Source organism: Leptodactylus fuscus, chromosome 6, assembly GCF_031893055.1.
Source record: "Leptodactylus fuscus isolate aLepFus1 chromosome 6, aLepFus1.hap2, whole genome shotgun sequence".
In the NCBI taxonomy this organism is placed as follows: domain Eukaryota; kingdom Metazoa; phylum Chordata; class Amphibia; order Anura; family Leptodactylidae; genus Leptodactylus; species Leptodactylus fuscus.
The window spans coordinates 174799934-174826836 of NC_134270.1; the positions used below are offsets into that span (position 1 = coordinate 174799934).

General features: G+C 42.3%; 1 protein-coding gene across 1 annotated transcript in view; it reads left to right on the top strand.

Moving 5' to 3' along the window:
- CD22 (CD22 molecule) overlaps positions 1-26903 on the top strand; it is an 83836-nt gene that overhangs the window by 13515 nt on the left and 43418 nt on the right. Inside the window, exons 5-11 of the mRNA XM_075279188.1 lie at positions 1724-1778; positions 3318-3383; positions 12580-12683; positions 19596-19787; positions 23038-23140; positions 24144-24240; positions 25244-25258. Coding sequence (XP_075135289.1) covers positions 1724-1778; positions 3318-3383; positions 12580-12683; positions 19596-19787; positions 23038-23140; positions 24144-24240; positions 25244-25258 — 632 coding nt within the window. The remainder of the gene's footprint in view (positions 1-1723; positions 1779-3317; positions 3384-12579; positions 12684-19595; positions 19788-23037; positions 23141-24143; positions 24241-25243; positions 25259-26903) is intronic.

Here is a 26903-nt window from a genome sequence, read left to right on the forward strand (position 1 = left end):
GGGGCACTGTGACTGATACTAAGATAGGGGGCACTGTGACTGATACTAAGATAGGGGCACTGTGACTGATACTAAGATAGGGGCACTGTGACTGATACTAAGATAGGGGGCACTGTGACTGATACTAAGATGGGGGCACCGTGACTGATACTAAGATAGGGGGCACCGTGACTGATACTAAGATAGGGGGCACTGTGACTGATACTAAGATAGGGGGCACTGTGACTGATACTAAGATGGGGGCACCGTGACTGATACTAAGATAGGGGGCACTGTGACTGATACTAAGATAGGGGGCACTGTGACTGATACTAAGATGGGGGCACTGTGACTGATACTAAGATAGGGGCACTGTGACTGATACTAAGATAGGGGGCACTGTGACTGATACTAAGATAGGGGCACTGTGACTGATACTAAGATAGGGGCACTGTGACTGATACTAAGATAGGGGGCACTGTGACTGATACTAAGATAGGGGGCACTGTGACTGATACTAAGATAGGGGGCACTGTGACTGATACTAAGATAGGGGGCACTGTGACTGATACTAAGATAGGGGGCACTGTGACTGATACTAAGATAGGGGGCACTGTGACTGATACTAAGATAGGGGCACTGTGACTGATACTAAGATGGGGGCACTGTGACTGATACTAAGATGGGGGCACTGTGACTGATACTAAGATAGGGGGCACTGTGACTGATACTAAGATAGGGGCACTGTGACTGATACTAAGATAGGGGCACTGTGACTGATACTAAGATAGGGGGCACCGTGACTGATACTAAGATAGGGGGCACTGTGACTGATACTAAGATAGGGGGCACTGTGACTGATACTAAGATAGGGGGCACTGTGACTGATACTAAGATGGGGGCACCGTGACTGATACTAAGATAGGGGGCACTGTGACTGATACTAAGATAGGGGGCACTGTGACTGATACTAAGATGGGGGCACTGTGACTGATACTAAGATAGGGGGCACTGTGACTGATACTAAGATAGGGGGCACTGTGACTGATACTAAGATAGGGGGCACTGTGACTGATACTAAGATGGGGGCACCGTGACTGATACTAAGATAGGCGGCACTGTGACTGATACTAAGATAGGGGGCACTGTGACTGATACTAAGATAGGGGGCACTGTGACTGATACTAAGATGGGGGCACCGTGACTGATACTAAGATAGGGGGCACTGTGACTGATACTAAGATAGGGGCACTGTGACTGATACTAAGATAGGGGCACTGTGACTGATACTAAGATAGGGGGCACTGTGACTGATACTAAGATAGGGGGCACTGTGACTGATACTAAGATAGGGGCACTGTGACTGATACTAAGATAGGGGGCACTGTGACTGATACTAAGATAGGCGGCACTGTGACTGATACTAAGATAGGGGGCACTGTGACTGATACTAAGATGGGGCACCGTGACTGATACTAAGATAGGGGGCACTGTGACTGATACTAAGATAGGGGCACTGTGACTGATACTAAGATATGGGGCACTGTGATTGTCACTATTATAGGGAAGTTGTGAAAGGTCCCCTTTAAATCTTGCTGTCCTGGCTACATTGTTGTGTGTGTTTTTGTTGCAGCCTATGGATAAGGTTAGTAGAATTCTTCTTCTTCTTTTGTTACAGACGGTGACGGCTGCGCTTGTTCTTTTATGGACTCTAATGGTAGCTTAGTAATTATCTTTCTCGCAGCCGTTGGAGCAGTCTGCCCTCTGCTGGTGGTGGTGCTGGTTTACGTTTTATGGAGGTAGGACACAATAATAATAATAGAAATTTCTTTAATGTTTTTGAATTTTTTTAAAGAATCTTTTACTAAGATAGTCCAATAAATCACCTCCAGGATTCTCGAGATCTCCGCTTTCAAATGAAACTTTTTACTTTCCTGCTTCTTTTGGAGCAATAAACATTTTGACATTTTGTTTCTACAGAAACAGAAGACGGAAGGTAACAAGAATCGAGGTAACGTGATTTCTATATTTTATATGGATTTACTGTTTTTTTTTCTTCAATTCCCTTTTATGGGAATTAAAACGAATGTAGTTGCATAATAAAACCTGTGATACAGGAAGAGGAAGAATATCAGGACAGCGATCTGTGCAAAATGGAAGCTAAAGGGGTGTGAAAACATATACAACAATGATATGGATTGCTACCGAGCACAGTGCTGTACATTGTATAGTGGCCATTCTTGGTATTGCAGCTCAGTCCCCATCATTTGAAAGGGACCGAGCTGCAGCATTGTGGTCATATCACCGATGGATGTTATGTCATTAACCTGAAAAGAAGAAGAAGAAGAGTTCAGTGTCAGAGTCCTGGACAGCTCCTCTAAGCCAAAACAAACATCAATCACCCTCCAAAAAAATTGGAGGGTAGAGATTCCTGTGGAATACTTATTACAAGCAGTCCCTTTACGGGAGTATTAACAGGTTTGGTTGGAATTATTATTAAGATTTTTTTTATTTTAATATTATGGCAATAAAATCTATCTAGTATGGAACCTGATGGACAGGCGTCATCTCTGCAGTCAACAATGGCAGCTCTATTTACTAGTATCAGCCACAGATATGTAAAAATCCTTGGGATTCTATATCAGATTAATGTTCCTGTATATAATAGTTGTCACACTTGTGGAGGTGCACTGGCTGATGAAAATCCAGTTTCATCATGTGAAGGTTGTAAGACTGTATCCATATTAAAGTTACTTGACAAATTGTAGGTTGGACAAAGTGACTGAAAGGAGGTCGACAGCCCCAGGCCCTAGAAATGCCGTCAGACACCAGGATGGTTTAAGTTACATTTATATTTTTTTTGACAATTTTTTTTTTTTGGACAAAGTGACTGGAAGGATGTGGTTAGCCTCTGAGAAATGCAGGAGGACCTAAATTAAATTTGCATTTATTTGATACATTGTTGCGTTGGACAAAGTGACTGAAAGATGGTAGATAGACCCTGAGACATGCACCTCATGACCAAAGCATCTAAAATAAATTTGCAAATGGACCTCCTTTGGTGGTTCTACCTCTACAGCCTTACACATTTTTTCGGGTATACGATGTGACAGAGGTATACACTGTTTCCCTTTATATATACTTACAGACAAAGAAATTGCCACAATTCTCAGTTTCATATTCTGTCACCCTCACCATTCTTGTATTCCTGTTTGCAAAAGTTGAGTCCTAATTTTTGGCTACTCTTCTGCCCTACAGTCAACACGGGACCTGCGCATACACATCATACGCAGAAAAGGTGTAAAATAAAATTCTGATGTATTTTTCTTATTTTGTAGGCTGACGAGTCTTCAGATACCACAAACTCTGATTCTGTGAAAAACGATACTGCAAATGATTATGTGGTAAGTTCAATAATATAAAAAAATGTTATCCTCTGTATTCCATGGGTTGGGTAGGAATACCAACATTTTTATTCAAATTTTTATGGGACGAGAAATAGTGAAAAAAATACAGCGATTTGATTTTTTTTTCCCCGTATTTATTTTTATTTCAAATCTAAGGAAGGAGATGACTTGAATTTTAAGGTTTAGGTTTTTTTTAGAATTTTAAAACTTTCTTTTAACTATTTTATTAGCCCCACTGGGGGCCAGAAACTTGTAAGCTATAGTGCAATCTATGTGAGTTTCGCCATATAGCTATTGAGGATGGCTATAGCATCTGGCAGCCATAGGAACAGGATTCTGTAAAAAGCTGAGCAGGCGCCATAGCTGCTGGGACTTTACTAAGCAGACGCCATAGCTGCTGGGTCTTTGCTGAGCAGGCGCCATAGCTGCTGGGTCTTTGCTGAGCAGGCGCCATAGCTGCTGGGTCTTTGCTGAGCAGGTGCCATAGCTGCTGGGTCTTTGCTGAGCAGGCGCCATAGCTGCTGGGTCTTTGCTGAGCAGGCGCCATAGCTGCTGGGTCTTTGCTGAGCAGACGCCATAGCTGCTGGGTCTTTGCTGAGCAGGCGCCATAGCTGCTGGGTCTTTGCTGAGCAGGCGCCATAGCTGCTGGGTCTTTGCTGAGCAGGCGCCATAGCTGCTGGGTCTTTGCTGAGCAGACGCCATAGCTGCTGGGTCTTTGCTGAGCAGGCGCCATAGCTGCTGGGTCTTTGCTGAGCAGGCGCCATAGCTGCTGGGTCTTTGCTGAGCAGGCGCCATAGCTGCTGGGTCTTTGCTGAGCAGGTGCCATAGCTGCTGGGTCTTTGCTGAGCAGGCGCCATAGCTGCTGGGTCTTTGCTGAGCAGGCGCCATAGCTGCTGGGTCTTTGCTGAGCAGATGCCATAGCTGTTGGGTCTTTGCTGAGCAGGCGCCATAGCTGCTGGGTCTTTGCTGAGCAGGCGCCATAGCTGCTGGGTCTTTGCTGAGCAGGTGCCATACCTGCTGGGTCTTTGCTGAGCAGGCGCCATAGCTGCTGGGTCTTTGCTGAGCAGGTGCCATAGCTGCTGGGTCTTTGCTGAGCAGGCGCCATAGCTGCTGGGTCTTTGCTGAGCAGGTGCCATAGCTGCTGGGTCTTTGCTGAGCAGGTGCCATAGCTGCTGGGTCTTTGCTGAGCAGGCGCCATAGCTGCTGGGTCTTTGCTGAGCAGGTGCCATAGCTGCTGGGTCTTTGCTGAGCAGGTGCCATAGCTGCTGGGTCTTTGCTGAGCAGGTGCCATAGCTGCTGGGTCTTTGCTGAGCAGGTGCCATAGCTGTTGGGTCTTTGCTGAGCAGGCGCCATAGCTGCTGGGTCTTTGCTGAGCAGGCGCCATAGCTGTTGGGTCTTTGCTGAGCAGGCGCCATAGCTGCTGGGTCTTTGCTGAGCAGGTGCCATAGCTGCTGGGTCTTTGCTGAGCAGGTGCCATAGCTGTTGGGTCTTTGCTGAGCAGGCGCCATAGCTGCTGGGTCTTTGCTGAGCAGGCGCCATAGCTGTTGGGTCTTTGCTGAGCAGGCGCCATAGCTGTTGGGTCTTTTCTGAGCAGACAGGCATTTCACTTTTGCAAACCCATTCAAGCAAATGGGTTTTAAAACTGACCGCCAGGTTTCCGTCCCCTATCCCCCAGGCGGAATGCTCACATCGGACATGGGACGCAAGTGTCAAAGGGGCATAAGACATCATATAATGACATATAACCCAGGACCTCACAGCTAGGAGAGCCCATAGTCACTCTTCTATCTTCTGTTCAGTGATGGCTCCCTACCTGAAGCTGTAGGTCTAGTAGGTTACCTTATTCTGCTCCCATAACCTTTGTATCTCATGGGCTGAACATTTCCCATAGCCACTAATATTAAGTCGAGGAAGAAAACAACTGAATATAAAGCAGGAAGAGAATAAATAACATCAGAGGAAATCCAAGAAAAAATAGCGAAATCTGATATGATGTCTTATATAATGTCTTGTCTTCTGTGATGTCCTGGTGTAGTGATATTCTATATCATCTCTTACTTTACAGCATATGAACCCCATACAGATCAAAGGAGGAGCCACTAACTAATAGAATCAATCGAAGAAGTCGACATCCATTTACTTGACAAGAATAAACTTGAGACGTATCACAATACTGTAATCTATTCCGTATGAGCAGACAATTGTGACATGGAATTGAATTGACTACAATACATTTGGGTCAGAACTCCAGATAGGAGCAGACATCAGCTGTGCAAATTTTTGTAACTAGCAGTACCCATAGGTTACCACTCGATGTCGCCAAAACAAGTCAGATATCGGATGTTTCCGGCAGATACTACACTGTGGCTAAGGTTACTGTGTACATAGAAATAATGTTTTAACTATTCGATGACAGTAGCAGTCCCCAGGATTTGCATGGGGCTGTAACTCCATGTCCGTAAGTAGCCCCAGCCTGAAATGTGTTGGAGTTATATGACAGAGATCAAGGGTACTACAAAGGGTTAAACCAATGGGCCGATGGATTCCCTACCCTACAATCCCCAGCGCTGTAGTTTGGGGTTTCTTAAATTTACACCCCAGCCTTTAGTACTGATTAAAAAGCAGCTGGCTGCAACATTTTCTTCTAAAAATTTCACCATTTCCCCCCAAAAATGTGGACACTTTGTGAAGACCCTGGCAAAATGGCGCAATTTTTTAATTTATTTTTTTCCAATTTTACTCTATGACTTTTGTGAAGCAAAAAAATTTAATTACATCTTTTGAAATCAAGAATTAAACACAACAACACACAGAAACACACAAAAATGGAAAATTTGCAGTGTCCTCAAGGGGTTAATATCAGGGCTCCTCCATGGCTGTCTATGCTGAGGTCTCATTCTATCTCATCGTCCTTGGACTATAAATACATCTTGTTCTCCATTCCTTACTCGGTGACTTCCAGATATTCAGATTTGGGTGAAGAATCAGAAAAAAAAGCAAAAATGCGTCTTCTGAAGTTGGTGGGAATTCTTGAGAAACGCGTCTATTGTTGTAAGAAGAAGCTTTCATTTCTGGAAATAACCCAAAGTATCAATGTCCGCTAATAAAAGAAGACTTGATTCTAACCTTGTCCCTAATATTTTGGTTTTCCTGTAATTTTGCTCGTTGATGAAATTCCCCTGCTTTCTTGACCCTGACGCTCATTTCCTTTCAACTTTTTGTCTCCTTCGAGACAAAAGAGAAAATTCTATGTATGTAGTAATGAGAAATATTGTGGTAATAGGAGATAATTGTAGGAATAATATGTAAGGTTATTCAATAGTCTTATGGGAAATATTATCAGAAGAGTCAATTAGATTCAAAGGGAGAGGCAGACCGCATGCAACTGTCTGGAGACAAATTTTGCAAATCCACCCCAATAATGGTATAAGTAAAAAGTACATCTTTACGTCTTAAAGGGGCTCTATCTCTAGTTATACATGAGCTAAATATCTAAGCTAAATATGAGCTAAAGATATGCTTGAATAGCTTTGCTCGATATGCAAATGAGCTTGATTGTGGGCGTTCCATGCACCCCTTAGCGTCCTAGCTTCTGGACGCCCACCGCTGCCTCCAAGCCCTCCTCCTCCTGCTTCTTCACCACCTCCATCGTCGGCGATTTCTATTGAAATAACGCGCGTGTGCAATAGCGCTACTGCGCACGCTCCAGCACCAGCTCGCAATGTTCTCTAAGGGAAAATGGCGTGTTATTTCAATAGAAACCGCCGACAATGGAGGTGGTGAAGAAGCAGGAGGAGGAGGCTTGGAGGCAGCGGTGGGGGTCCAGAAGCTATGACGCTAAGGGGTGCACCGTGCACGATCAAGCTCATTTGCATATCGATTTCCAAGGTAAGAAACAAAAACGGGGGGGGGGGATTACAAACTAATAGCAGCACCTGAATCGTCTTTTTAAAGGTTACTCAGGTATATCTTTAGCTCATAACACGTATATCTAGTGATAGAGCCCCTTTAAAGGGATTCTACCATTAAAACCTCTTTTTTTGTGGATAAGATGTCGGAATAGCCTTTAGAAAGGCTATTCATCTGTTACCTTTATTGGCATGCAAATGAGTTCTCCCGCAGCGATGGGGGCGGGCCCCAGCACTCAAACAGCAATGGAGGCGTCCCCACCGCTGCCAGAGAATTGTCTCCAAGTGCTGCCTCCTTCTTCTTCCAGCATAGGCCCTTAACTTCTAGGCCTTGGGCAGAGCAGACTGCGCAGGCGCACAGGTCATGGGAAAATGGCCGCTTGCACAGTATTGTTAGCGGCCATTTTGCCGTGGCCTGTGCACCTGCACAGTCTGCTCTGCTAGAAGTTACAAGCCTACGCCGGAAGAAGACATTGAAGTTGATGAGGCGGACGAAGAAGGAGGCGGCACTTGGAGACACTTCTCAGCAGTGGGAGGGGGACGTCTCCATTGCTGTTTGAGCGCTGGGGTCCGCCCCCATCGCTGCAGTAGAACTCATTTGCATACCAGTAAAAACCGGTATTTCTAAGGAACGGCGCAACGGAGATCACATGTACATGTAAGAGACAAATAGCCTTTCTACAGGCTATTCCAACATCTTATCCACAAAAGAAAGGTTTTAATGGTAGAATCCCTTTAAGGCTGAGGCCCCACGTTACGAACACTCAATGTTTTGGCTGCGGTGGAAACACTACAGCAAAAACCGCTGCATATTACTGTGCCTGCAAAGTGGTTAGGATTCTGGCTAATACGCACATTGTAGAAAAGAATCCTCAGCAGAAATGTTGCGATTTTAAAAAACTTATCAGACACTGGTTGGACTGGATACAATGGTAGCAAACCCTCAGCTGTGAGAAGTACGGGGTCTCTACAGCTTTCGAGTCTATAATAGAAACACAAAATATCAATGAGAAACTGAAGTAATTTCGTTAGAAGGTTCTCTTCTTCTATTTTGCAACGCTGGCCACCAGATTGGTTGTCTACGTGGACTCTGCAACCTCAGGACAGAAGTGATTTCCTCCACTAAGTAACCACAGAAGACACAAGGGTCTGAGAATAGGAAGAACAGCTCTAAGACAAGACATGTCTACGTACAAGGGTGAAGAAACGAAGACTTAAGAGTCTAAAAAATTCTCCTTCACTGCAATGGAAGGACAAATAGTAATAAAATCCCGCACTAAAGAGTAATAGAGAATAATGAAGACATCTTGAGAGGAAGTAACAGACGACTGCACAGGTGGTGGAAATAAGCAAATCTACGATGTATAAATATCTGCCTAGTCTGACTTTACAGTTACTTGTGCAATGTCTTGTAGAAATGTCGTAATATAAAGACGATGATGGGAAACGGGTCTGAGGCTGATCTTGTATTTCCCACTTCGGGTCATGGATGTGTCTATGAAGATGGCGGACGTTTGGGCAAGGGCATGGAGACAAACAATCTCGCTGAATTCGAGACGATCCTTTAGTATCGAACCTGTAGTTATAGGGCAGGGGTGCCCAATACGTCGATCGCGATCTACCGGTCGATCGCAAAGGATGTATGGGTCGATCGCGGGATGCAGCCAGGGATCCTCGGTGTCTGCTTGTTCACAGCGCAGGCTGAAAGTCATCTATGGACACTTGCAGGCGGGGCCGCCTCAGCCCTGACTTCGAACGAGTGCAAGGCCTGTCAGGGCTGCGGCGGCCCCGGCCTGCCAGTGCCCTGAGATGACTCTCAGCCTGCACTGTGAACAAGCAGCACCCCGGCTGCTCCCTCCATCCCTAAGAGCAGGGAGCGCGTCATCCCCGGAGTTGTTGCTGCCCGGCCTGCAAGTGTCTAAAGTGCTTGTTCACAGCGCAGGCTGAGTCATCTCCAGATGACTCTCAGCCTGCGCTGTGAACAAGCAGACAATGGGGATCCCTGGGCAGCCGCCTTGCTTCCGTTTTGTGAGCATTGCCTCCTGCTCTCATGCTCCTCCCTACCCCGGCCCGGTCACACCCACAGACCCCGCCCACAAGAAATGGGTAGTAGATCTTTGGACCTGGTCATGTTATAAAGTAGCTCACATGCTGAAAAAGTGTGAGCACCCCTGTTATAGGGGGTTCTGCACATAAGGCAGATTTGGCAACAGATTTGTATCAGATCCTTGACAAATTCTGCAGGTATGACATGGTTATTTTGCAGTGGATTTTTGGAGGATTTCACCCTTCACATTGCAAGCAGTGAAATAAGTTACTGATGTAATGTATCTGGGTGGGTGGGATTGTTAGCCCATTGGTCATCGGGGATAGTCTGAGGGCCTCGGTACCCAAAGTGTATGGGGCTATTATGTAGCTATTAATGATGGGCGAACCTTGCAGAGGTTTCGGATTGGCATTGGCATTGCTATTAGTATGTTCTGGAATCTCTTCAGACCCCATAGTATATAAATTAGAGTACCGGGGAAGTAAGGAAAAATAGTAAATCGCTTATACACTCCTTTTCTAACCTTTGTTGAGGTGTCTGATCTTCTTTCCAGGTGTACTTCAAAAAAGACTTTGTATAACTCAATAGTACAGGCAAATCTGAGATACATGGTAATACATAGTATCAGAGAAACACGCTTCTTTCTCCACTTATCTGACTCTTGTCCTTCACCCTCTCTCTAAACTGACATTCACTCTAAAATCTCTGCTGAATACTGACTGCAGCTCCCAAGGTGTCATACAGTCCTATGAAAAAGTTTGGGCACCCCTATTAATCTTAATCATTTTTAGTTCTAAATATTTTGATATTTGCAACAGCCATTTCAGTTTGATATATCTAATAACTGATGGACACAGTAATATTTCAGGATTGAAATGAGGTTTATTGTACTAACAGAAAATGCGCAATATGCATTAAACCAAAATTTGACCGGTGCAAAAGTATGGGCACCTCAACAGAAAAGTGACATTAATATTTAGTAGATCCTCCTTTTGCAAAGATAACAGCCTCTAGTCGCTTCCTGTAGCTTTTAATCAGTTCCTGGATCCTGGATAAAGGTATTTTGGACAAACAATTCAAGTTCAGTTAAGTTAGATGGTCGCCGAGCATGGACAGCCCGCTTCAGATCATCCCACAGATGTTCAATGATATTCAGGTCTGGGGACTGGGATGGCCATTCCAGAACATTGTACTTGTTCCTCTGCATGAATGCCTGAGGATTTGGAGCGGTGTTTTGGATCATTGTCTTGCTGAAATATCCATCCCCGGCGTAACTTCAACTTCGTCACTGATTCTTGAACATTATTCTCAAGAATCTGCTGATACTGAGTGGAATCCATGCGACCCTCAACTTTAACAAGATTCCCGGTGCCGGCATTGGCCACACAGCCCCAAAGCATGATGGAACCTCCACCAAATTTTACAGTGGGTAGCATGTGTTTTTCTTGGAATGCTGTTTCTTTTTGGACGCCATGCATAACGCCTTTTTTTATAACCAAACAACCCAATTTTTGTTTCCAAAATGAAGCTGCCTTGTCCAAATGTGCTTTTTCATACCTCAGGCAACTCTATTTGTGGCGTACGTGCAGAAACGGCTTCTTTCTCATCACTCTCCCATACAGCTTCTATTTGTGCAAAGTGCGCTGTATAGTTGACCGATGCACAGTGACACCATCTGCAGCAAGATGATGCTGCAGCTCTTTGGAGGTGTCTGTGGATTGTCCTTGACTCTTCTCACCATTCTTCTTCTCTGCCTTTCTGATATTTTTCTTGGCCTGCCACTTCTGGGCTTAACAAGAACTGTCCCTGTGGTCTTCCATTTCCTTACTATGTTCCTCACAGTGGAAACTGACAGGTTAAATCTCTGAGACAACGTTTTGTATCCTTCCCCTGAACAACTATGTTGAACAATCTTTGTTTTCAGATCATTTGAGAGTGGGCTGTCCATGTTCGGCGACCATCAAACTTAACTGAACTTGAATTGTTTTGTAGAAAGAAATGGTCCAAAATACCTTCATCCAGGATCCAGGAACTGATTAAAAGCTACAGGAAGCGACTAGAGGCTGTTATCTTTGCAAAAGGAGGATCTACTAAATATTAATGTCACTTTTCTGTTGAGGTGCCCATATTTTTGCACCGGTCAAATTTTGGTTTAATGCATATTGCGCATTTTCTGTTAGTACAATAAACCTCATTTCAATCCTGAAATATTACTGTGTCCATCAGTTATTAGATATATCAAACTGAAATGGCTGCTGCAAACACCAAAATATTTAGAACTGAAAATGATTAAGATTAATAGGGGGGCACAAACTTTTTCATAGGACTGTATTACAATTTTACATAGAAGTCTATTGAAGGGGAGGAGTGAACAGAACCTGAGATAGACAGGATAGATAAAGGCATAGGTAGATACTGCTGCAGCTATATAGAAAGCCATAGTGCTCTGCTCATCTCTATAATATCCTCTATGGTCTTACTGATGTCCTGAGCTGGCAAAAGAAGATACTGGGAAAGAAAACCGGACCTCCACAGGGCCTCCGATTATTAGACTGTGGGGGTTGAAGAGATCCCAGAGTATAATAATGATTTTTGGACACACCCCAAAAACACTAGTGTTTAGCCAAACCTGAAATTTTGGAAAACTCTTGAAGAACATGGCTCATTATAAGCTGGTTTGCTCATCCGTTGTCGGTTGATTGAAGACCATCCAGTGTGTGATCTGCGTGGGAGTCCAGGCCAGAATAGCCTTGACCCTGGAGCTTGGCCCCTGCTGTGCCTCAATATCTTCAGCAAGAGGAGAGACATCAGCCAGAAGATTGTTTTTTGTTTTTTCACTGTATTGGGTATTTTTGAAATTTCTTCCATTAAAACTGTTGAACTCCATCTATTTATCGCTTCCTGTATCCGATCCACACCTGCCATCCCCTTGTTACACACACAGTACTACTGATTTACGCAAAAATTTTGGAAAGGTTATGTAAGATTGCAAGTTAAGTAGCAGTCATAGAGATGGTTGAGAAGGAAATTATGGAAAGCAGGAGGCCCCGACCTACCGACCTCCGGCTGTTTCATCATTTCCATCTTCCTTCTTTGGGCTTTGTGCCAGAAAAACTACCTTCACAGTTTTCCTGTAATACAATATTTATCACATCCTTAAAAGCGACCAACGGATGATTCGATGGATACTTGTTGGTGTTTAAAAAGTTTTTGCTTCCTTTTGGAAAATTTTGGACAGGTTGGCTTCCTAAAGGAGTCAGATGTAATATCAGAGTTCCCCGTGTCACCTGATGGGTTCACTAGGCTTCCAGAGAAGAACGACACTCTTAAGATTCATTTCAGGTTTGGGTATGGTAGCTTGAGTCTCTGGTACAACCCAAATTTTAAATTGGTTTAAAACATAGTGTACAACATATCTACAAAACATAGTGTAGAACACTCTAAGGGCTCCTAGGAACTTATCTATAATACATAGTATAGAATACTCTTAGGGCTCCTAGGAACTTATCTATAATACATAGTGTAGAATACTCTAAGGGCTCCTAGGAACTATCTATAATACATAGTGTAGAATACTCTAAGGACTCCTAGGAACCTATCTATAACACAGTGTAGAATACTCTTAGGGCTCCTAGGAACCTATCTATAAAACATAGTGTAGAATACTCTAAGGGCTCCTAGGAACTATCTATAAAACATAGTGTAGAATACTCTTAGAGCTCCTAGGAACCTATCTATAAAACATAGTGTAGAATACTCTTAGGGCTCCTAGGAACCTATCTATAAAACATAGTGTAGAATACTCTAAGGGCTCCTAGGAACCTATCTATAAAACATAGTGTAGAATACTCTTAGGACTCCTAGGAACCTATCTATAAAACATAGTGTAGAATACTCTAAGGGCTCCTAGGAACCTATCTATAAAACATAGTGTAGAATACTCTTAGGACTCCTAGGAACCTATCTATAAAACATAGTGTAGAATACTCTAAGGGCTCCTAGGAACTATCTATAAAACATAGTGTAGAACACTCTTAGGACTCCTAGGAACCTCTCTATAAAACATAGTGTAGAATACTCTTAGGACTCCTAGGAACCTCTCTATAAAACATAGTGTAGAATACTCTTAGGACTCCTAGGAACCTATCTATAATACATAGTGTAGAATACTCTTAGGGCTCCCAGGAACCTATCTATAAAACATAGTGTAGAATACTCTTAGGACTCCTAGGAACCTATCTATATAACATAGTGTAGAATACTCTTAGGGCTCCTAGGAACCTATCTATAAAACATAGTGTAGAATACTCTTAGGGCTCCTAGGAACCTATCTATAAAACATAGTGTAGAATACTCTTAGGGCTCCTAGGAAACTATCTATAAAACATAGCGTAGAATACTCTTAGGGCTCCCAGGAACCTATCTATAATACATAGTGTAGAATACTCTTAGGGCTCCTAGGAACCTATCTATAAAACATAGTGTAGAATACTCTCAGTGCTCCTAGGAACCTATCTATAAAACATAGTGTAGAATACTCTTAGGGCTCCTAGGAACCTATCTATAAAACATAGTGTAGAACACTCTTAGGGCTCCTAGGAACCTATCTATAAAACATAGTGTAGAATACTCTTAGGACTCCTAGGTACCTATCTATATAACATAGTGTAGAATACTCTTAGGGTTCCTAGGAACCTTTCTATAAAACATAGTGTAGAATACTCTTAGGGCTCCTAGGAACCTATCTATAAAACATAGTGTAGAATACTCTTAGGGCTCCTAGGAACCTATCTATAAAACATAGTGTAGAATACTCTTAGGTGTCCTAGGAACCTATCTATAATACATAGTGTAGAATACTCTTAGGGCTCCTAGGAACCTATCTATAAAACATAGTGTATAGAGATGAGCGAACAGTGTTCTATCGAACACATGTTCGATCGGATATCAGGGTGTTCGCCATGTTCGAATCGAATCGAACACCACGTGGTAAAGTGCGCCAAAATTCGATTCCCCTCCCACCTTCCCTGGCGCCTTTTTTGCACCAATAACAGCGCAGGGGAGGTGGGACAGGAACTACGACACTGGGGGCATTGAAAAAAATTGGAAAAAGTCATTGGCTGCCGAAATCAGGTGACCTCCATTTTAGACGAATAGTGGATTTCATATCCGGGTCATATGAGAATGTGAACTTTGTGACTATGAGACAGGGATAGCTGTACAGGCAGGGATAGCTAGGGATAACCTTTATTTAGGGGGGAATGTTATTAAAAATAACTTTTTGGGGCTCTATCGGGTGTGTAATTGTGATTTTTGTGAGATAAACTTTTTCCCATAGGGATGCATTGGCCAGCGCTGATTGGCCGAATTCCGTACTCTGGCCAATCAGTGCTGGCCAATGCATTCTATTAGCTTGATGAAGCAGAGTGTGCACAAGGGTTCAAGCGCACCCTCGGCTCTGATGTAGGAGAGCCGAGGGTGCACTTGAACCCTTGTGCACCCTCAGCTCTGCTACATCAGAGCCGAGGGTGCGCTTGAACCCTTGTGCACACTCTGCTTCATCAAGCTAATAGAATGCATTGGCCAGCGCTGATTGGCCAATGTATTCTATTAGCCTGATGAAGTAGAGCTGAATGTGTGTGCTAAGCACACACATTCAGCTCTACTTCATCGGGCTAATAGAATGCATTGGCCAGCGCTGATTGGCCAGAGTACGGAACTCGACCAATCAGCGCTGGCTCTGCTGGAGGAGGCGGAGTCTAAGATCGCTCCACACCAGTCTCCATTCAGGTCCGACCTTAGACTCCGCCTCCTCCGGCAGAGCCAGCGCTGATTGGCCGAAGGCTGGCCAATGCATTCCTATGCGAATGCAGAGACTTAGCAGTGCTGAGTCAGTTTTGCTCAACTACACATCTGATGCACACTCGGCACTGCTACATCAGATGTAGCAATCTGATGTAGCAGAGCCGAGGGTGCACTAGAACCCCTGTGCAAACTCAGTTCACGCTAATAGAATGCATTGGCCAGCGCTGATTGGCCAATGCATTCTATTAGCCCGATGAAGTAGAGCTGAATGTGTGTGCTAAGCACACACATTCAGCACTGCTTCATCACGCCAATACAATGCATTAGCCAGTGCTGATTGGCCAGAGTACGGAATTCGGCCAATCAGCGCTGGCTCTGCTGGAGGAGGCGGAGTCTAAGGTCGGACCTGAATGGAGACTGGTGTGGAGCGATCTTAGACTCCGCCTCCTCCAGCAGAGCCAGCGCTGATTGGTCGAGTTCCGTACTCTGGCCAATCAGCGCTGGCCAATGCATTCTATTAGCCCGATGAAGTAGAGCTGAATGTGTGTGCTTAGCACACACATTCAGCTCTACTTCATCAGGCTAATAGAATACATTGGCCAATCAGCGCTGGCCAATGCATTCTATTAGCTTGATGAAGCAGAGTGTGCACAAGGGTTCAAGCGCACCCTCGGCTCTGATGTAGCAGAGCTGAGGGTGCACAAGGGTTCAAGTGCACCCTCGGCTCTCCTACATCAGAGCCGAGGGTGCGCTTGAACCCTTGTGCAGCCTCGGCTCTGCTACATCAGAGCCGAGGGTGCGCTTGAACCCTTGTGCACACTCTGCTTCATCAAGCTAATAGAATGCATTGGCCAGCACTGATTGGCCAGAGTACGGAATTCGGCCAATCAGCGCTGGCCAATGCATTCTATTAGCCCGATGAAGTAGAGCTGAATGTGTGTGCTAAGCACACACATTCAGCACTGCTTCATCATGCCAATACAATGCATTAGCCAGTGCTGATTGGCCAGAGTACGGAATTCGGCCAATCAGCGCTGGCTCTGCTGGAGGAGGCGGAGTCTAAGATCGCTCCACACCAGTCTCCATTCAGGTCCGACCTTAGACTCCGCCTCCTCCAGCAGAGCCAGCGCTGATTGGCCGAATTCCGTACTCTGGCCAATCAGCACTGGCTAATGCATTGTATTGGCGTGATGAAGCAGTGCTGAATGTAAGTGCTTAGCACACACATTCAGCTCTACTTCATCGGGCTAATAGAATGCATTGGCCAATCAGCGCTGGCCAATGCATTCTATTAGCGTGAACTGAGTTTGCACAGGGGTTCTAGTGCACCCTCGGCTCTGCTACATCAGATTGCTACATCTGATGTAGCAGTGCCGAGTGTGCATCAGATGTGTAGTTGAGCAAAACTGACTCAGCACTGCTAAGTCTGCATTCGCATAGGAATGCATTGGCCAGCCTTCGGCCAATCAGCGCTGGCTCTGCCGGAGGAGGCGGAGTCTAAGGTCGGACCTGAATGGAGACTGGTGTGGAGCTATCTTAGACTCCGCCTCCTCCAGCAGAGCCAGCGCTGATTGGTCGAGTTCCGTACTCTGGCCAATCAGCACTGGCCAATGCATTTCTATGGGGAAAAGTTAGCTTGCGAAAATCGCAAACTGACAGGGATTTCCATGAAATAAAGTGACTTTTATGCCCCCAGACATGCTTCCCCTGCTGTCCCAGTGTCATTCCAGGGTGTTGGTATCATTTCCTGGGGTGTCATAGTGGACTTGGTGACCCTCCAGACACGAATTTGGGTTTCCCCCTTAACGAGTTTATGTTCCCCATAGACTATAATGGGGTTCGAAACCCATTCGAACACTCGAACAGTGAGCGGCTGTTCGAATCGAATTTCGAACCTCGAACATTTTAGTGTTCGCTCATCTCTAATAGTGTAGAATACTCTTAGGGCTCCTAGGAACCTATCTATAATACATAGTGTAGAATACTCTTAGGGCTCCTAGGAACCTATCTATAAAACATAGTGTAGAATACTCTTAGGGCTCCTAGGAACCTATCTATAAAACATAGTGTAGAATACTCTTAGGTGTCCTAGGAACCTATCTATAAAACATAGTGTAGAATACTCTTAGGACTCCTAGGAACCTTTCTATAAAACATAGTGTAGAATACTCTTAGGACTCCTAGGAACCTATCTATAATACATAGTGTAGAATACTCTTAGGACTCCTAGGAACCTATCTATAAAACATAGTGTAGAATACTCTTAGGGCTCCTAGGAACCTATCTATAAAACATAGTGTAGAATACTCTTAGGGCTCCTAGGAACCTATCTATAAAACATAGTGTAGAATACTCTTAGGTGTCCTAGGAACCTATCTATAAAACATAGTGTAGAATACTCTTAGGACTCCTAGGAACCTATCTATAATACATAGTGTTGAATACTGTCAGGGCTCCTAGGAACCTACATATAAAACATAGTTTTATTTTATTTATATTCATTCATATTTTTCATGTTTTTTCATTCATATCCAGGAAAACAATAACAATGGGGAAACCTTTTTCACATGGTTTGGCATGTTTCACTTCTCTTTTTATTAACACAAGGTGCTACTATATTTCATAAGGCCCCATGTTGCAGAATGCTGCTGAAAACCACAGCGGAAAAAAAAATGCATTGTTTTTCATTGCCTATTTTGCTGTGTTTTTCTTTAATAATAATATAATAATACATTTTATTTATATAGCGCCAACATATTCCGCAGCGCTGTACAATTTATAGGGTTCAGATACAGACATACATAACAAAGAACGTCATTTCACACAATGGGACTGAGGGCCCTGCTCAAAAGAGCTTACAATCTATGAGGTAGAGAGGGTGACACAAGAGGTAGCAGGGGCGGCATTGCTTATACAGTGTTCAGACAATTTTGTGCATTAGGAATTGTGATAGGCTTGTCTGAAAAGATGCGTCTTTAGTTTGCGTTTGAAACTGTAGAAGTTGGGAGTTAATCTGATTGTCCGGGGTAGAGCATTCCAGAGAAGTGGTGCAGCTCGGGAGAAGTCTTGTATACGAGCATGGGAGGTTCTGATAATAGAGGATGTAAGTGTTAGGTCATTGAGTGAGCGGAGAGCACGGGTTGGGCGGTAGACAGAGATGAGGGAAGAAATGTAGGGAGGTGCGGCATTATGGAGAGCCTTGTGGATGAGAGTAATAACTTTATATTTTATTCTATAATGAATAGGCAGCCAATGTATTTCTTTGCAGTGTTTCTTCTCCTATTAAATCTATAGGAAAAACGCCAGCATTTCCACAGGTAAAATTGTGTTTCAAAAATGGTTCCGTGGCTGATTTTGTCAGTAGCTGTGACTGATACATTTAGCCCCAGGTATAGGAGGATTGCAGATCACTAACCTGAACTGCAGAGTTGATCCACCAGCTTCTACAGTTCTCAGGCTCTGGTGAGAGGAAGTACATCATGGTGGTTCCCATAACTGTGTATACAATAATCTGGAAGGGGGGGCTGGTAATAAACCATCCTTTCCTACTCTAGAGAAGCTCTAAATTTAGTTTCAGCTTCGTCTCCCTGGTTCTTACCCCTGCAAGGATATACGTGTACATCCTTGCAGGGTTAAGAGGTGAATACCCAGATGTAAATAGTCAACAGGTGGTCTAGATACTCTTTATGTTGGGTTCACATCTGCGTTGGAGACTCCACCACAGAAACTGCTTGACTTTTCTCTCCACTGGTTTCAGTACAAAAATGGTGAAAACCCAACAGGCACATTGCAGACTCCATATAGTCAATAGGGTCTGCCGGTGTCCACGTGCTTTGGCTCTCGTTCTCCATCTTTCGAGTTCCCCGGCACAATTGTGTACCTATCCTCATACCGTTATTAGCTTTTTTTTAAAACTGGTTAACATATTTCAATGATTACTTCTAGGGAAATGTTAGTTAGAATTTTTCCAAAAATTGTTGGTTCTGCCCAATCTGAGAATTTTGTGGTTTGTCACTTACAAATTGTTATTAATAATCGGGGGCCTAAGGGAGGTGTAGGGGAAAAAAAATGAACAGCTCATCTTGACCTTTCTTCACTTCTCTTAGGCTTTGGTGCAGAGTTGAGTCTATCAACTTCTTTTTGACTCCTGGTTGACCTTGACTTGCTTTGATGCAAGTGCAGAAAATTTGGCGGACATCCCTGTAAATTGGACTATTGGTCTTGGATTTTAGGACTAAGCCCTTTGCATTTTAGTAATATTTAATCTATCTGTGTATTTTTGAATGCTAATGCCATGGTAACTGTATTCATCCAGATGTACGTCTTACATATTTTCAGGGAGTTATCATGACGCCGGTGATCCCAGGGGTGAGGACCTGTAGGACCGACAGGGTCCTGCTTTCTTACAGATATGAGAATTATTTTCAGTTTCACTCTTTCTTGTACCAGTGAAGATTTCTGCTGCCAAAATCAAGAACTGAGGCAGGAAATGAGGGAGGGGAGATGTCGCCCGGCTGTATTGTTCTGCTCGCTTGATAGATTTGCTAACTTCTTGATAGTTCTAATCTCAAGAAGAGCAGAAGTGTCATCATCACTGAGAGCAGAGACTGAGAAGGACAGTGCTGGAATCCGGGGGAAAAGGTAAAATATTTTAGAATTTAACTCGAAAATTTTTATTTTAATTTATGAGCAAAATTGTAAATGGAAACATTGTTAAATATTGTAATCCACAAACGATGTTTTATATTATTATTATTATTATTATTATTATTATTATTATTTGTAATGTTTTTTGTAATGGATCTCCTTGATACAATTTATATCAGCATTGGGAGAACCGGAGAAAATCCATCACTGCGTGCACAAAGAATACTCATACCAAGAGTAAGAGGGAACCCCAAAATACATAGTCGTGAGTTTTTTTATTTTTTTTTATCTTTGTCATTATAGAAGTGAGAACTTTGTAGGAGGGTGCTGGACGTATTTCCTTTTAGGTTTGCCCCCTTTATAGTTGGCGGTCAGTACAGTGGTTTACCACGCAACGGTGAGCTGGAATTCCTTGAGCATTGCTTGATCTTACACATTGTGGGCGGAATTTTTAAAGTCAGTTTTGTTGGAGTTTGTGTTGGCATAGTTGATGTCAAATGTATCAAATGTTGCATAATGTTTCCAAAATTTGGCCCATCGGTGAGTCTAACACTTATGTAGGTAGATGTTACTCTACGTTCTACACCTTATTGAAGTTAGACTGGGACATTTATGACTTTATTAAAAAGTTGCATAAATCTGGAGTATACAGAGCTACAGGCAATGTCTTATGCTGGACCTTTGAGGTCCATTGCTGTTCCAGCACTTGGACCCATCAGATGATCCCCTGGTACTCTGCTCAGCCAGTATGACATTGTTACATATTGGATGAGGTTGGATGAAAACATCAGTCCACCAAGTCCAACCTCTAAGTAAATGACCCTTCTGCATCCAGTGTTACAGAACAGGTTTGGATGTGCCATCAGCACCATTATAATCTAGAATGGATTAATGGTCAATGAACTGGTTCACCAACACTATAACTACGGTCAAAAACTTCATGCCAATTTTCAATTTCTTCCTGTTGTCATAAACAGGTCAATACATCAGTCAGGATTAGGGAGGGGCGAACTGGCTCATTCCGAATTGGTTAGTTATGAGTTTTTGAAAAATTTTGAGTTCGGCCAACACAAAGATTTTTGGGGTTCTCCACCCACAAACAAATATTTTATTCTGTGGTGTCTTCAGACCCCCCAATATAATAATCAGAGGTGCGGGAAAATAATAATCAACTCATTCTCACCGTTCCGTGCGTCTCTGAGGTCATTCATAGTGTCCAATCTCTCCAGATATCTTCTGGCCTCCAGGGTTACATCAGCAGCCCAGGAGGACAAGTCATATGTGGAGAGTGAATATCTGCGTCAAAGGGTCGCAACTCACATGACTGATGAGGTCTGATCGTGGGCCATAGATGTCCCCTGTGATCCTACCAGGAAAGATGGCTGAATGCTGTACAGAGCTCGAGAGGTGAGGGAAGGTGAGTAATGAGCTGGTTATTATTTTTAAGTATCTACTCGCATAACAAAAGCACTTCTAATTCCAAAACTTGCTGGCAAGTTTCACAAAGATTTGCAAGACAGATCTCAAGAGGTTCACCCATACTAAGGATCAATAGGATTGAGTAAGCAAACATAGAGGCAAAGTGTTGGGCCTCTTGGTCTTGGGCCACCACTATGGTGTCTTCAGACCCCCGAATATAATTATCAGAGGTCTTGGGGAGGCTGGTTAATGTACATATTTGTAGAAAATACACAGACATTCCACTTCAATGCCTTTGGCTTTGGTCTTGCATGCATGACGGAGCCTACTTTGCCTATACCGGATGGTGCGGCCTTTACTTACTAATATTTTCCGTTTCAGAATAAGTCAATAGTAAAATTGTTTCATTATTGTTTTTACGAAAAGATTAATGTGTTACAAATTTGTGGAATTATTGTTGTTTATGTCATGGAAAGCACACGGACCCCATAGACCCCAATGGCACAAGTCATGCCAACAGGAAAGTACTTTTCTGTCCACATGTTCCGTGCGGATACCGCACAGAAAGCGCACAGACCCCGTTATAGTCTATGGGGTCCATGTGCTTTCACTGCTTACCGCTTGTCAATGCGTTCGGTATATCGATCGGGGAGGTCCCCATACAGATGTAGTCCAATGTGGATGTGATGAGAAGGTGCCCAGTTCCTTGGTGAGCACTGTCCAAATGATCAACCAAATTCCCAAACTAAGGACAGAACTACAGATATGGAGGCAATAAAGCGTTTGCGCATGTTGTTTCCCCTATAATGTGATAGATCAGGTGAATATAAGAAGCAATTCCTCTATAGGTATATATTACTACCTCCAATTACCAGCCCTTTCCTGCCTGCCAACTTGCTCAGTTCACTGCCAGATCTATCTGAATACAGTATAGAAGTCACACATAGATCATATTACACAGAAGTCTATGGATAGGGTAAATGGAGTCCAGTGAGTGAGAAACAGATACAAACTTCCTGACAATAAGCGTTTACGTAATTTCTAGCAATTTTAAAGCATTTTCAAGGATGTAGCAGAATAAAAGATCAGATCATGTGGACATCTTACTGTATTCTTCTCCATGAAGTCTGATGTCTTGCTTCTTATTCTCTCCTCCTCCTCCCCTCTCCATAGACTTCTTTGAACTGCAGACTGTCTTCAGGGAAGATACGTCTGTGCAGTGAATTAGTCGGTTTAGCAGGCAGTAGAGGAGATGGTAACAGAAGATGGAGGGATTTTGTCTCATATGATAACTAGAGGATTAGTTCAGATCAATCCAGATTTGATCCAAATTTTACAAAGTTTGATGTCAAGACCTCAGAGTATAATAATTTCACTTCCGGTTCATGTCGAACTTAATCGCCTCAAAAAGAATATTTGGACTGAATTGTCCATAACCGATACAATACAGGATGGGTCATCAGTATGAGTTCTGTGCAGGTTTGACACTCAACTAAGATCAGCATTGCAATTCCCCACAATCACCACTATACAATGGATGGCGCTGCACCACTCATAATACTTGACTAGCAGCATCCTGCACACTCACCATTCACTGCAGCAGGTTTATGCACCTGAAGCCTTCTGGAGCAGCTGATCTGTGCAGGGTCTGGGTGTCGAACCCTAACAGATCTCATATTGATGACCGATCCTGTGGATTGAAACATCCCTTTAATGGGTTAGGTGTCATTAAAATCTTTAAGGCATATAACTCAGGATACGGAGGGGACCATAAGAGTAGAGGAGATAAATGAGAACAAGGGGACAGGAATTATCTTTATTGTAGGTTACAGAGGGCTCTAAAAGGAGATGAGAAGCAAAGGAAATGGGAAATAGAAGGGAAACTAAGGAAATTAACTCTTGATGTAGTGAGAGTTCCCCCTTGTAGGGTAAAATCACAAGTGCCTTGATTCCATAAGAACTATGGGAAGAATATGCAAATCAGTCTTCCATGATGTAATTAGGAAGTCAGGTGCCTCAGTTTTGCAAACCAATAGAGGGTGCCCACTTGAATGTGCAAGCCTGTCTTCCCTGATGTAATTATGGGTAAAAAATATGCAAATCTATTCTCCTGGATGGTACTGATTTGGCAATTAAATCCACATCATGATTAAAAGACTTTATAACTGAGTCGTTCATGATGTTAAGGATGCTGCCCTCTATAGGGTGGTGTACAGAGTGCACTCTGTTCTCCTAATTCCATCCAGGTGAATAGATTTGCATATTTTTTACCCATAATCCCTAGCGGAGCAGGAATGACTTGTAAGTCTCCGTACTGCCTATGTAGGCACACACTCTCCCTGATGTGGACGAGTGTCCCCAAACCCTGATGTAATTAGGAAGACAGAATCTCAGTGAACTAGCCCAATAGAGGCTGCTCTCTTTAACATCATGTTTCGACCTTTCAAGAGGGCTTTGTTTTGCAATAATGCTGGGATTATTACCAGGTACAGTCTCTCAATCGAGGACAGCCGTTTCGATGCTATTGCATCTCGTCAGCTTGATGTAGAGAAGACTAACCTGGTAGAGGTGAGAGGCTTAGACAGGGTAAGGGGGGTATCGTCACCATATCGGTGTGTGGAGACTTATTAAGCCTTTAGCACTCCACTTTGCAAGGGACTACGGGAAGAATATGCAAATCTGTCTTCCATGATGTAATTAGGAAGTCAGGTGCCTCAGTTTTGCAAACCAATAGAGGGCGCTCACTGAAATGTGCAAGCCTGTCTTCCCTGATGTAGTTAGGAAGACAGAATCTCAGTGAAATAGCCCAATAAAGGCTGCTCCCGATTCCATAAGGTGATACAATGCCAAAGTGCCTGCCAAGGAATGAATAAAGACAGGCGTAATGACCGGCCACTCTTTATAAATTACCCCTTTGTGGTTTTCTTCCAGAGGCAAAGGATGGCAGGACAAAAACATTCTGGGCCGGAACATAGGGTAATAGGGAAAACTGAGACAGGCAGCCTGCAACTATGCCAGATTTATCAAGGTGACTGATGCTGGATGATAAATGTGGCATATCTGTAGGCTGTCTACTATACATATAGCATCTTTAATTGCAAAATAGACTTTGATACAAAATTTTGGCAGATTTTTGGTGCATTGTCGTGAAGTTAAGCCACGCACCTTCTACTGGAAGTCGACTCCCACATGTCTAGCAAGTGAAAAATAAGCTCCAAAGATGTGTCAAAAATGTGTCATGTCTACAACAGTGTCTAGTGGTGACCACAATAGCAAACCTGAGACTCTGTTTAGTGTGATGTATATAAAGATATGTACAGATCACAACATGTACTGCATATACAATACTGAATATAAGAACGGAAAATTTGTGAGTTAAAATATATATATATATATATATATATATATATATATATATATATCAGTTAAAAAGATGTATGAAGGTAGTGGCACCGTTCTGTGTTAATATGCAACACCTCAATGTGTATATGGCAACAGAACATGAATCGCAGGTAAGGTGATGTGGTATCTAGGTGGTGCTCGCTGTTCAAAGAAATATCAAAGAAGTCTTGAAAAAATATTATTATTATTATATTATTATATTAAGAGAAACAGGGCACTCACCAACCAAAAATAAAATATTCAAGCTTTAATTCATCATCGTAAAAAAAGGGCACTTTGACAGCTTACACAGTCAGAGATGGATAAATGGAATGCAGAGAGACTGAAGCAACGACCGTTTTGTGCTTCCCCTGAAGCCTGATGAAGTGCGTCTAGCACGAAACGGTCATTGCTTCAGTCTCTATGAATTCCATTTATCCATCTCTGACTGTGTAAGCTGTCAAAGTGCCCTTTTTTTACGATGATGAATTAAAGCTTGAATATTTTATTTTTGGCTGGTGAGTGCCCTGTTTCTCTTTATAATATTAAAATATATATATGACATTTTTTCTTTTCATTTTTTAGGATCATGAATAATATACAATTGTGGAGTCCATTGATTTTTGTGATCTTGGTGTTTTCTTTAAAAGGTTTATCAGAACATGGTAAGTTAAAAACAATATAATAACATTATAATACTGCTCCTATGTACAAGAATATAACTACTATAATACTACCTCCTATGTACAAGAATATAACTACTATAATACTACCTCCTATGTACAAGAATATAACTACTATAATACTACTCCTATGTACAAGAATATAACTACTATAATACTGCTCCTATGTACAAGAATATAACTACTATAATACTACCTCCTATGTACAAGAATACTACTCCTATGTACAAGAATATAACTACTATAATACTGCTCCTATGTACAAGAATATAACTACTATAATACTACTCCTATGTACAAGAATATAACTACTATAATACTACCTCCTATGTACAAGAATATAACTACTATAATACTACCTACTATGTACAAGAATATAACTACTATAATACTGCTCCTATGTACAAGAATATAACTACTATAATACTGCCTCCTATGTACAAGAATATAACTACTATAATACTACCTCCTATGTACAAGAATATAACTACTATAATACTACTCCTATGTACAAGAATATAACTACTATAATACTGCTCCTATGTACAAGAATATAACTACTATAATACTACCTCCTATGTACAAGAATATAACTACTATAATACTACCTCCTATGTACAAGAATATAACTACTATAATACTACTCCTAAGTACAAGAATATAACTACTATAATACTGCTCCTATGTACAAGAATATAACTACTATAATACTACCTCCTATGTACAAGAATACTAATCCTATGTACAAGAATATAACTACTATAATACTGCTCCTATGTACAAGAATATAACTACTATAATACTACTCCTATGTACAAGAATATAACTACTATAATACTACTCCTATGTACAAGAATATAACTACTATAATACTGCTCCTATGTACAAGAATATAACTACTATAATACTACCTACTATGTACAAGAATATAACTACTATAATACTACCTCCTATGTACAAGAATACTACTCCTATGTACAAGAATATAACTACTATAATACTGCTCCTATGTACAAGAATATAACTACTATAATACTGCTCCTATGTACAAGAATATAACTACTATAATACTGCTCCTATGTACAAGAATATAACTACTATAATACTACCTCCTATGTACAAGAATATAACTACTATAATACTACCTCCTATGTACAAGAATATAACTACTATAATACTACCTCCTATGTACAAGAATACTACTCCTATGTACAAGAATATAACTACTATAATACTGCTCCTATGTACAAGAATATAACTACTATAATACTACTCCGATGTACAAGAATATAACTACTATAATACTACTCCTATGTACAAGAATATAACTACTATAATACTGCTCCTATGTACAAGAATATAACTACTATAATACTACTCCTATGTACAAGAATATAACTACTATAATACTACCTCCTATGTACAAGAATATAACTACTATAATACTACCTCCTATGTACAAGAATACTACTCCTATGTACAAGAATATAACTACTATAATACTACTCCGATGTACAAGAATATAACTACTATAATACTACTCCTATGTACAAGAATATAACTACTATAATACTGCTCCTATGTACAAGAATATAACTACTATAATACTACCTACTATGTACAAGAA